This window comes from Mangifera indica, chromosome 17, assembly GCF_011075055.1.
Source record: "Mangifera indica cultivar Alphonso chromosome 17, CATAS_Mindica_2.1, whole genome shotgun sequence".
Lineage (NCBI taxonomy): Eukaryota > Viridiplantae > Streptophyta > Magnoliopsida > Sapindales > Anacardiaceae > Mangifera > Mangifera indica.
Genome location: NC_058153.1, coordinates 3509185 through 3522327, shown reverse-complemented (window position 1 = coordinate 3522327; position 13143 = coordinate 3509185). Strand labels below are relative to the sequence as shown.

Genomic DNA, 13143 nt, shown 5'->3' with positions numbered 1-13143 from the left:
CTCAAAAAATAGTAAATAGAATTACGTAAACTTTGATTCTTTTAAATCTCAAATGGATACGTAGAAAATTTAATTGAAAAATTAAATATAAACATTTTTTTAATTTTTTATTCTTAATTATTATAATTATTAATTAAAAATTAAATTAGGGTCATAAATTAAAATCGATGGTTCAATATTGATTTCGAACCGAGATCATAAATCAGAGCCGTCGGTTCCAAACTGATTATGAACTGTCCTGTAACAGTTTCGGTTCAGAGATTTTATTTTTTTAAACTGTAAATCGATAATTCCGAACTAAAACTGTCGATTCATCAACCGTGACAGGTCTAGTATCTAGATGTGAAAACCAAATTAAATAACCTTTAATGATGTTGATTCATGGGCCATGGCTGTCAGAAACTGACCAACAAACAGCATTGGACTTTCATTTAAAAATCTCTTTGCATCTTGTTGTTTTGTGCACTCTTAAACCAAAGAGTTTATAAGGAAATTGTGGTAGTTGCAAGGCATGCAAATAATGTAGAAATGTGATATCATGAAAATTGGATTGGACTAGACTAGACCGATTGGTTAGACCAGTTCAAATAAATCCGATGATTAATCCAATTTAATTAAACGGTTTAATAATTATTTTTAATCTCAGTTCAACCAAAGTAGCCATATTGATTCAAAGTTAAATTATCAATTTAAGGTCATACTCATATTAGCATGATATTATGTTAATGTCAATATATTTGCAATTTTTTTTTTTTAATAAATGTTGAGACTCATAATCATTTTGGTAAGATTGTGCAACATCATCGTATCATAATTGTTATTGTGATATATTAGAATTATATATTTTTATTTTACACTATCGTTTTTTTACCTAACTATTAGTTTAATTGATCAGATCGGGGTTAAAATGTAATCTTATTATTAAAATATTGTGTGATAATACATAGATGAATTATGATGTCAATCATGTTTATATACTATGCCTACAAATTGAATATTTTTTACAGTATTAACAATCAATATACATTTTGTTTTTGTAGGACGTATTTGGGAGAGGGTTTAAAGAACCCTTTTTTTATTTTTCCCTAAATCAAGAAGCATTTTCTCTGAAAGTACAAATAAGTTTCTTCTTCAAAAGGGATTTTCAAAGTCTTTTGGGCATGAAAAACATTTTTCATCTTTATTAGCTGACTTTTGGGCATGAAAAACATTTTCAATCTTTATTAGCTGGCTGTTGCTATTTGACATTCATATTTATTGCCTTTTTTGGTTTTTTCGTTATCTTTCATTTTATGTTTTTTTTTTAATGTCATTTTGACTTAGACTTGATGATTCTGCAGTCTCTTTTGCAACTTTTTTTTTTTTTTTTTTACCAAAGGACTTATTCTAATTAAGATTTGTTGTGTTATCAAATTAGTATCTATTAAATATTAAAAATTTAAACACTTAATCTTAACTGGTTAAAATTAATAGAATTTGTTAAGTTTCAGGGGTATTCATCATTTAATTAGTGATATATTAAAAATAATAAAATGTTATTCATTCCCTTATTAAGTTTTAAAATTTAACAATTTTCTTTCAAAATTAAACTTTGAAATGTTATATTTTCTCTTTTAGAGTTTTTCTTTCTCTCTCTTTTTTTTGACACTGTCTCTCGTTGACTTTTTTCTCCTCCTTTTTTCGGCATTGTCGTTAGATAAAAACTGATAAAGATAACTCATCTTTATCTAAAGATGGTTTCAGAAAAGAAGATGAAGAGAGAAGCCAACTAAAGGTGACCTTAGAAAAAGAGGAAGAAATAAGAGAAAAAACTCTATGAGATGAAACATAATATCTTAAAGCTTAATTATAAAAAAATTATTAATTTTTTAAATTTATAAAAATAGATAATATTAATTGATTTTGTTAATATTAATTATTTATATGTGAGTGTTTAAATTTTTAATATATACTAATTTGAGAAAATAACAAATTTGGGATAAAATAAATCCTTTGATTTTTTTTATTGTTATAAGTATCATCAAAGGCCATGCCCATACATCACTCATCAGTAATTATTGATCCATTTTTAGAATAATGATTAGATAAGTTGACACGAAAGCGTTTCTAATCAAGTCCTTTTAGTGTACCTAATGTTTACATTTGTGATGATATGTAATAGCGACGCGTGGAAAACTTAGTTTGGAGTAACCTCAAAGTATATGAAAGGGGAAAGGAAATTTATATTTTAAGACTCGGACTTTTTTAGTTTATAAATTGGTCAACATTTGCTATTATGATTGACTTCACGTTTAATAGCTGTTAGGTCGTCATATTGTATTCTCACTGTGCTGGTATTGCTTTTTCTAATCTTCTTGTGATCCTTCTCCTTTTTGTCATCTTTATCCTCTTTTCATCTTTATTAGGAGTACACGTTACAACCGTTGATCACCATTTTTCTCTCTTTGTCAACATCCAGCTTTCGCCACAAAGGTGACCATCCTCTTTCTCCTCATTTCATCTTCTCCTCTTCATCATCTTTATTAGGCCAAAGGAGTATTTCCCACCCAAGATATGCTTTTTTTTCAAATTTCTCTCGTTAATTTTAAAAATCTCATTTATCTATCTATAAACTATTAAAAAAAATAGTTTCAAAAATAAATTTAAATTTTATTTTATTTTTCTTCTCAAACCCTAGAAACTAATAATTTTTTTAACTCAAATTTTAAAAACGACATTTTCCCCCTAAGATTTCTAAACTTTCAAATTGAATTTTCTAGCAACGAACAACGATCTCCAGGCACATCTCTTCCTCTCTAGTGTCTCCTCTTTCCGATCGTGCAGTGTCTTCCCTTCCTAGGTGTCGTCGTTGATGAAGACGCGTTGACGATGTCATACGACGTCGAAAGATATACAACTGGAAAGAGGGGTTGTTGGAGAGGGAAAGTAAGTGTTTGAAGATCACCAGTCGTTGTCAAAAAAATTAGATCTGAAGGTTTGGAAACCCTAAGAGGAAAATGTAGTTTTTAAAAATTTGGATTGAGGGTAAATTGTTAGTTTTTAGAGTTTGAGGGGGAGGAAAAATGATATGACTAACAGACTCAATTAATGTTAACGGCCTATGGGTGGGTAAATAAGATTTTCAAAGTTAATAGGGGGAATTTGTAAAAAAAACATACCTTGGGTGGAAATAGTCCTTTGGCCTCTTTATTATAACTTTTCCATTTACATTTACTTTAATTGTAATGAGACGAGTGGAAACAAAAAAAAAAAAAAAAATAGATATATTACCATTTATTGAAAAGAAGTAGTGTTGAGGATGAGTTGGAGAAAGTAGAGAAAAAAGTGACTAACATTTATTCAAAGTATAGGTAAAGAGAGATTGATATTTTTAAAAAATAATAGGGTAATTTAGGATTATATTCTATTTATTTCATCTTAGTCAAGGTTCGCCAGTGTACCCTAGATGACAAAATACATAAGTTAAGGAAGGCAAGTTTTTGATGACAAAATGCATGTTACTCATTTCTTTTAATATTTTGCTAGTAACCACCTTGGGTGACACATTAAATCAATCATATTTGCATGCTGAAAACTATCTATATCTTTGGTATTAACATTAACATTCATCTTTTTCTCTAACATAGGTTCATTAATTGTAATATCATCCATTTCATGACCAAAATAAAAAATACCCCAATTTGAAATATTTTTTTTCTCTCAACATACTCAATCCTCTACGGTTGACAATATATTGCTATCATGCATATTAGTCATATCATTCTCATCAACATTTTGATGGGTGTTAACTTTTTAAGCTAAATCTTTTGTAAACCATCACAATCTTCTATATCAAAATGCAATTGTGGAACATCAATGTTAATGGTTTCAAGAGATGCATTCTTGATTTTGGGGTGGTTATCACATAAATAAGATTAAGTTGTCTCAACTGTTAAGAAAAACTAATAAGATAATCAATGTCATCATCATCTATAATGTTGATAAGCCTTGATAGGTCTTCTACTATTGGTAATTTTCTAGTTTCATATAACGGGTGAATATGAACCAAATCGAGCTCAAACACCCCTTGGCTCAAGTTCGATTTGAATAAAAAATAACTTGGTTTGAATTCGTCAAGCCAATATTAAAGGTCGTTCAAGTTTAGTTTAAGTTTGATTTGAATTTATGGTTCAAATTCATGGGTCATTGATAAAAACGACATTATTTAACATAATTCAAATCGAACCATGAGTCAAGTTCTAATCGAGCCATTTATTTTGCTCTCAAGTCAAACCGAGCTAAACTCTTTATATCTCAAATTCGGTTTGGTTTTAAAACGAGTTTAACCTTTTAACTCAAATTTGCTTCATATTTGAAGTAAATGAATTTGAACTGAGTTGACTTTCAAGCCTAAACCAACCTTAGTTTCATATATGTTTGTATATGGTTCTATTTGAAGATGTATGTTCATTAATTAAATTAATCTCTCGTACATTGTGTTTGCAAGGAATTTCAACATGTTTTCTTTGCCTCTCTCAAGCCAAACCGAGCTAAACTCTTTATATCTCAAATTCGGTTTGGTTTTAAAACGAGTTTAACTTTTTAACTTAAATTTGCTTCATATTTGAAGTAAATGAATTTGAACTGAGCCGACTTTCAAACTTAAGCCAACCTTAGTTTCATATATATTTGTATATGGTTCTATTTGAAGATGTATATTCATTAATTAAATTAATCTCTCATACATTGTGTTTGCAAGAATTTTCAACATGTTTTCTTTGCTTTCAATATAATTCATTTTATTATCATTTATCCTCGTTCAGTTCCCTCCAAAACAAACTAAAATAATAACAAAACTTGATATGTACATTAATATATAAAGATAATATATAATTTTGTAAGTAAATTATTTAACAAATAACAAAGTAATCTAAAAGAAACTCAATTGTTTGAAAACTTTCCATTTAACCAAAAATTTCCACCAGTTTACTATTAGGCAGGCATGGTAAAAAATATTATTACCCTCTCTATATAAAAGATCCATCAAGCCCCACATAGTAAATTTTTTTTAAGCCCCATATAATAAAATAATATTCCTCCCAACGTTTGGTAATTGTAAAATATCATATTAATCTCTGTGTTACTTAATTTTTATCTTTCACAAGTAAGAAATGTACTTCAAACTTATAAAATCAATTCAACAAATCAAATAACAATGCACAATTATCACATAAATAAAACTTAGTGTTAATATTCATATAAATGTCTCGATGTATCAAACCATATTTCTTAATTTCGGACCTTAACCTTGGAATACAAGTGAGAATGTAAGAACAAAACTTTTTCAAAGTTTTAAGAGCTAGTTGTAATGTTGGTTTATGAAAAATACTGGGAGGGGATGAAGATATTTCTATAATAAATTTGAGCTTTAATTATATTTATGTATCTCTAAACCCTAAATTTGAGCTTTATTTTAGGTGACGTTTAATTATTGGGAATAAAAGGTTATTCTATTAATTTAATTTTTATTATTTAGATTGGTTTATAAATAATAAATTTTTTTTATAATCTATGATAATGTAACAAATAATATAAAAAATAATATGATTATCACTTTTATATTAAAAAATTAACAAAATAATTTTAATTTTATTATAATTATATCTTTATTTATTAATTTTTAATTAATATAATAAGTGATATAAAAAATATTTTAAAATAATTATATTTAAAAGTTTTTAAATAAAATAATAAACTAATATCTTTTTATTATCTCTAATAAAATATAATAATTATTTATATATACTTATTTTTATTAAATTTTATCAAATATAATAATAATAATTTATATTTAATAATTTTTTAATTTATTTATTTTAAATTTTTTTTTTTTTTAAATAAAACACTTCCCAATTTAAAGGCACCTATCAGGATCAAAATGACAGGCGGATTAGAAACTTCCACTCGACAGGGCCAATAAATAACCGTACGACATGTAAAGCACAACGGTCAGGACCAAAGACGGAAGGAAGGGTAATTTGGTCATTACAGATTAACTTCTGGATGTAAGACTTGGACTTATAAGTTATATTGACTGGGGAATTTGATTCGCGGGTTTCACAGATGCAGCAATTGCATTCTCTATATCAGGTGATCCAACCCTTTCTGCTCTTATAATATCGATAACTATTAGATTTTTATGAAATAAAAAACGCAAGGCTCTTGTCCTCTCCATTACCTCATACTTCAAGTATCAATTTTGCGTTAGTTTGTTGTGAAGCACGATGCTCCAGCGGAGTTTCAAGCCTGCCAAATGGTAATTCTGTTCTTCGTTTATTTGGTTTAAGAACAACATCAATTTCTCCTTTTCAATCCATATTGAGTTTCAATCGCTTGATTTTTTTTTTTTTATAATTTTTTAAATTTTGCTTGTGCAGCAAAACAGCTTTAAAGCTGGCGGCAGCACGTATAAAGGTATTGAGGAATAAAAGGGGAGAGCAGGTGAAGCAGTTGAAGAGAGAATTGGCTAAATTGCTGGAGTCTGGCCAGGATCAGACTGCCAGAATTCGGGTGCTTCTTTTTTGTTATTATTTTTATATCTTTCTTTTTATCTGATTTTGGATTATTTATTTAAATTGATGTTTAATATAATTGTCTTTTGCCTTCTTTTTTTTTCCTTATTTTGATTGGCTATTCCATTAATGGGGCCAATTAGTCTATAATCCTGCTAGGAGCCTTTGCTTTTGCTTTTAACTTGAAGCAAGTATATGTATCAAATAATTTTTTCTTTATGAGGCTTAGACACTGTTTCATTGCTGTGATGGGGAAGAATGAATTGCATTCTTTGGTTTTCTATTTGTTGTATCTTTGTTAATATGTTCTTGGTGGTCAGTTAAAGAGCACTGACTGTTTGGCTGATAATTTTTATCCAAATATTTTGTCTCAGGTAGAACATCTTGTCAGAGAAGAGAAAACAATGGCAGCATATGATCTCCTCGGGATTTACTGTGAACTTATTGTGGAACGCTTGCCGATCATTGAGTCACAGAAGTATGGTTTACTGTCTAAGTTTTGTTGTTCAATGTTACTTTAACATCTTGATATGTATGGGTCAGGGAGAAAATGTACCATATTTGCCAAAAAAATTTAAAAAAAAAAGAGGTTGCGTATTTGATATTGGAGCTTTATGGTAGGTTCATGTCTGATGCAAATGAAAACTCCATATGTTATATGATCATCTAACTGAACATTCTTATGGATGTACACCCTTATTATTTAGCTTCGCTCTTTCTAACGGAGAAATGAGGTTTAGTCTCTAAATTCAGATATCTGGTACAAAGTTGACTTGGGAAGTTGTGAAATCAGAAACTTATCTTGGGGTCTACCAGCAGGGATTTGTCATTAAAAAAAGGCCTCTCTAGCTTGTGTTTGGGAATTTTTTTGGTGCTGCAGAGAAATTAGATTAATTTTTTATGTAAAATTTTATTATGTCATAAGAAATTCACAATTATTGAACTGCTGTCTTGTTATTGCAGAAATTGCCCCATTGACTTGAAGGAAGCAATTTCAAGTGTAATATTTGCATCTCCAAGATGTGCTGACATACCTGAACTCATGGATGTACGTAAACATTTTACTGCAAAATATGGCAAAGAGTTTGTCTCTACTGCTGTTGAACTGCGTCCAAATTGTGGTGTAAGTCGCCTGGTAAGTTGGCACAGGATGTATAGCTTATTGTTAGCTGAATTAATGAAATTAATTTGAGCTATCCACATAATAGCCCAGCAGTTTATCATCAGTGATCAGATTTATCTTTTTAATTTTGCAGTTGGTTGAGAAATTGTCTACCAAATCACCTGATGGTCCAACAAAAATAAAAATTTTGAGAGCAATTGCTGAGGAACATAACATCAAGTGGAATCCTGATTCATTTGGAGAGAGAGATTCAAAGCCTGCTGAAGACTTGTTGGTAAAATAAATTCAGTTCCAAGTGGTTTCTTTATTGCTTGACATTAGTTTTGAGCAGACCCCTAGAATTATTGAACATTAAATTGCAAAGTGTCCATATTTTGTTTGGCACCTTGAATTTAACACATAAATATTTGTTTCTTAACAAGTATCCTTCTTGGATGAATTTTGAACAGAGTGGGCCAGATACTTTTGACAAGGTCAGTAAAATTCCAACGGATCCTTTTGTCCAAGCTCCACATAGTATTGATGAAAAAAGACCCTCGAATGTCCATGTTTCACCTAGGAGCAATGTTAATCATGATGTGCCTGTAAACTTTCAAGAATACAGAGCAAGATCATTTGGTCACCCCCATACAGATAGTGATGCCACAGAGGCGAAGTGGTCTGGTGCTTCTCATCCAGAACTGAGGCCTACAGGTTAGTGAATTAATTTCCGGAGACAGCATGCTTAATATATTTTTTGTCTTGTTCATAATCATTAACTATGGTCTTTTGAACTAACAGGATCTAGTAATCAAGGGATGGAATTTAGGCAGTCGTATTCTGGAAATGAAAATACTTTTTCCCGTGGTAGGCAAAATTGGAGTATGGAGTTCAAGGATGCTACTGCTGCTGCATTTGCAGCTGCTGAATCTGCAGAACTAGCAAGTATGGCAGCCAGAGCCGCCGCAGAACTTTCAAGCTGTGGGCATACCTCGTGGCAGTACTCAGCAGAATCACAAAGAGATACAGAGCCTCAAACATTTTACCCTGCAACAAGTGAACATCATGCAAAAGGTCCTGTAAATAATGCCCTTGATAGAAGAAATTCTGGGGCCAATTATGATCAAATTTCCAGCAGTCTGCAAGATGTTATGACAGGAATTGCTGGCAAATCTCACAAATACAGTTTCAAGAGCACCAATAAATCTAGCCAGTCTGCTTCATTGAGGTCTGTTGCAGCCTCTGTTGATGATAACCCATTGGTGAATGATCTTCAAATGCCTCATGGATATTCTCTAAAGAACTCATCTGAAATTGAGCAGAGTGACCTTTTTGGTCAAATTAGCTTAGAGAAAGAGTCTTGCCATTCTGAGGTAGAATTAATGAATAAATTACAAGACAGCATGAATTTTGAGAGTGTTGACAAGTTTGAAGAAGTAAAGGTCAGAAAGCAATCTAGCTGTGCCTACTCTCATTCTCATTCAAGCACAATTACTGGTGATCATGATGTTGTATCAAGTTTAAGGGGTGATTTTGATGAGAACCCTTTTGCTATTAATGACAAAGGATTTGCTCGAAGAAATTCTGATAAAAGAAGTTCTTATGAAAATGCTTCTGTGGTCTTTGATGATTATGGTTCGGATGAGAATGAATGCAAAATTGATGTAAATGCTGAGCGCAAGGGAGATGAATATGGTTTGAATTTCTCATATCCCAGTAAAAAAACACCTATTCGTGTGTTTTCAAATACTAATGCCTGGAGTGATAGGGAAAATATTGATGATTCATGGGGAAAATCTACCCCAGGTTCCCATTTCTTAATGGAGCACAACACTGGTTCTGTGTTATCTGAGAGTATAACTAGTTCAAGAGTTCCTTCACAACCAGATACCATGTTGCCTGCAACTTTTGATGATTCAGATGTTCCAAGTACAGAAAGTGAAGAGGATCTTGAGATACCTAAGCTTGTTAGGAGCCATGATACAAGTAAATATAACGTCTTCACCAGAACTTCTGAGGTGACCTCTGAAGTACCCTCAGGTAGAAACCAAGGAATCAAACTCAATGATGAATCGGCAAGGAAGTTTGGCTATGGTAATGTGTCCACCAGTCAGTCATCTCCCAGAGTTGAAACATCCCAAGTGGATTTTAACAACAGATATGATGATTCATACAACTACTCATTTGATGAAGGGAAGCTCCAGCAATCTCAGCGACCTTCAAGATTTTCAATAGGCCAAGAACTTGAGGACAATACTCCCACACTACTGCAAGCTGAAGCCATTGTCCATACTTTAACTGCAAAGTCTAGTCTGGAAAGTCATAACGAGTTGAACCTTGAAAATCTAACTGGTGGATTGCGAAATAAGGGTTATAGATATCCACCATATGTAATGAGCCTGTCAGGCAATGCTTCATCACCTAAACAGAGAGCCAAGGCTACTTCCACAATTAAAGAATCACTTTCTGCTACTGTCAAGGGTTCAATTTATCCCAAAGGCGCCAAACAAGATCCATACAATAGGGAAGTGAATGAAGAAACAGTTAAAAACCCGAGTACAAGATCACATTTTGGTTCTTGTGGTGATGATTTAGATGAAGAGCTCCCACAGCACACTTCAACAAGCGGTAAAGAGAAATGCAGTAATAAAGATAGAATTGAAGAAAACAAAAAGTCGAGCTCAAGGAACCAGGTTAGGTATGTTGAATCTGATGATGATATTCCTAATCAAGCGTTAATGAGCAAAGCTCGTATAAACACTGGATTGTCTCAAAAGACAAAAACCTCCTTTAACTCAGGGAAGACTACAGTTACTTCAGAGGCATCGGTAACTCCAGACTATGGTTCAGACAGGAAATACCCTTCATGGAATTTCTATAATAACGAAACCAGACAGAAGACCCTGTCTCTGAACAAGAGCTCAGGTCGCCTAGGAAGTTCTGAGCTGCCTAGGTTGGCAGGACAAGCTGCTTATAAACCAATTCCAGAATTGAAGAGATCATCTTCTGGGGAAAGTTTGAGGGCATCAATGAAGGAACAACCATCCACTTCTGTTCCAAAGAAGGTAACATCAAGTAGCCCTGAAAGTTTGAAGACCTCAAGTTCTAGCATTGAGAGTCCATCTAAGGAGAAAGCTAGTCATGTTCACCCAAAGCTTCCGGATTATGAAACATTAACAGCACACTTTCGGTCTCTGCGACAAAATCGCCAGTAAATATACTTTTGTTATTATAAAATATAGGTAATTTTGATATGACATTCATATTTTCTTTTTCATATTATACTTATGCATTATATAATTTGACTGTTGATGATGATACAAGAGGCGGAGTCTGTAATGTATCTTTCAGTCCAAAATATTTGTCTGTATAGCCAAAATTTAGTTAATGTTTTTGACAACATTTGCTGAAATGAAATAAACTAGCTTGTTTGGGGACATTGGAGATTGAAGCTATGGAATAAGATGCTTTACCTGTTTTTCTGTGTTGTATCTCGCTCAATTTGTGCAGGATAATGCCAATCTATTATTATGACACTATGAAGGGATTAAGAAAAGCTCTTTCTGTTGTCAAACATGAATTGACTATCTGATTTTTAGAGAGCGAAATCCGTAGCCCCATTAACACAAATGAAGTGTCAATTAACAATTCACCTTTTACAGCAATTGCCGCATTGATTCTTCTCCAGTGTATCATTAATTAATTATTTACTAACGTTTATGAGTTTGATATTAATTGTTGCAATTAAAATATATTCAGTTTTTTGATATTAATTGTTGCAATTAAACTATATTCAGTTTTCTTTTAAGGTAACAGTTGTTTACATTTCAACCTTAAATCACTTGATAAATGTGACAGAGAGAGTACGATATATAAGAGCCTATGTGTCTCAGGAAATTATGTGTTAAGATAGAGATGGAGAACCACAAAAATCACCCACCAACTCTTTCTAAAGGATTACTTCAAACTGAAGACTTGTACAGAGTATTATCATCCATCTCTCTTATTTTATTTTTCTGCAGTTTTTTCTTCTTACTCTCATTTCCTGATATTGTGGCAGTATATTTTGGAAACCAGTGTGTACCCCCGAGAAGCAGAGCCCCTCAAGGAGATAAGAGATGTTACTTTTGGCCATCCAATGTAATTTTTACCGTAAAAGTACTTTAGAATTAGCAATTAATGGATCCTTTCTTTTTTTATGTTCATGGTTAATTAATTTTGCAGGGCTATAATGAGTACTGCACCGGATGCAGGTCAGCTCATAGCCATCCTCTTGAAGCTACTTAAACCCAAGAAAATAATCGAAATTGGGGTTTATACTGGATATTCTCTTCTTCTCACTGCTGGCAACATTCCTAGTGATGCCCAGGTAAGTAATCTGCCTACTTTGTATAAAAATGAAATATAACTGTAGAATTCAACCCATAAAGATTTGCAGATTATCGCCATTGATCCAGATCGTGAAGCATATGAGATAGGTTTACCGGTGATTCAAAAAGCCAGAGTTGATCACAAGATAAAGTTCATAGAATCTGAGGCTCTGGCAGTTCTTGATACAATACTAGAAAATGTAACAACACAAGACTCAGGAGGATGTCTTAATCTTATCAATGTTTGCCGAAGGCAAGACTCATGTAGTTGTAATGAATGAAGTGCAGGGTGAAAATGAAGGGCAATTTGATTATGCATACGTGGATGCAGACAAAGGAAATTACCGGAATTACCATGAGAGGCTGATGAAGCTGTTGAAAGTAGGTGGAGTCTGTGTTTACGACAACACGCTGTGGGGCGGAACGGTAGCCATGGCTGAAGAGCAGACTCCAGAGCTCATGAAAGCTGAAAGAAAAACAATTCTGGAATTCAACAAAGCACTTGCTGCTGACCCTCGAGTTCAACTTTCTCATGTTCCATTGGGTGATGGCATCTCAATCTGCAGGCGTATTTATTGAAATTTCCCAGAATCTTAAGAACTGAGATCAGAAATTAGAAACAAAATATATAAATAATACTAGTGATAATAAGGTTAACAGGTCTGTTGAAAGCTTTGTTTTTTTAAAACAACCCATATCCTAATACATTGGAGGAGACCTTATTTGGAAGCTATAAATCCAGTTCCTCATTAACATAGTAGATAAATGTGTAAGAAACTGTAAAGTCTCAAATCTGATTGTAAGCATTACAATATAGCAAATATCACAAATGTCGCACATCTCTCAACTCATTTTGTGTTTTGATATAACATCAATGGCTCAAAGCTTATGCATCCACCAATAAAATAGCCTGTAAATCTAAAACACAAGAAAGTAATGGAAAGATAATTGTTGAAAAGAAAATGCTTATCATTATTCATAAGAAGCTAAGAGTTTTCATAAGTTACAACATCTGTAAGGCAATTAAATTAGTGGTATGCAATGCAAGAATAACAATTTTCCCTTTACAAGAGATACAACGTCTCTACAGCTGAAGCACATCCCCTCAGATCCACATATT

General features: G+C 32.3%; 2 protein-coding genes across 3 annotated transcripts; both read left to right on the top strand.

Annotated features, from left to right (window-relative positions):
• The first annotated feature begins 6032 nt into the window (after positions 1-6032).
• On the top strand, positions 6033-11090 carry LOC123200958. 2 transcript variants are annotated; one of them, XM_044616382.1, is made up of 8 exons: positions 6033-6129; positions 6248-6295; positions 6417-6549; positions 6926-7029; positions 7515-7686; positions 7808-7948; positions 8124-8367; positions 8455-11090. In XM_044616382.1, exons 2-8 carry the CDS (start codon positions 6264-6266, stop codon positions 10866-10868), a joined length of 3240 nt encoding a protein of 1079 aa, XP_044472317.1. In that variant the 5' UTR covers positions 6033-6129; positions 6248-6263; the 3' UTR covers positions 10869-11090. The 2 variants fall into 2 exon arrangements, with proteins under 2 accessions (XP_044472317.1, XP_044472316.1); XM_044616381.1 differs by lacking the exon at positions 6033-6129 and having other exon boundaries at positions 6140-6295.
• LOC123200959 (probable caffeoyl-CoA O-methyltransferase At4g26220) lies at positions 10779-12853 on the top strand. Its single transcript, XM_044616383.1, has 6 exons — positions 10779-10895; positions 11547-11637; positions 11714-11793; positions 11878-12022; positions 12092-12223; positions 12312-12853. The coding sequence occupies exons 2-6, from the start codon at positions 11569-11571 to the stop codon at positions 12600-12602; spliced, it is 717 nt and encodes a 238-aa protein (XP_044472318.1). The 5' UTR covers positions 10779-10895; positions 11547-11568; the 3' UTR covers positions 12603-12853.
• The last annotated feature ends 290 nt before the right edge of the window (positions 12854-13143 follow it).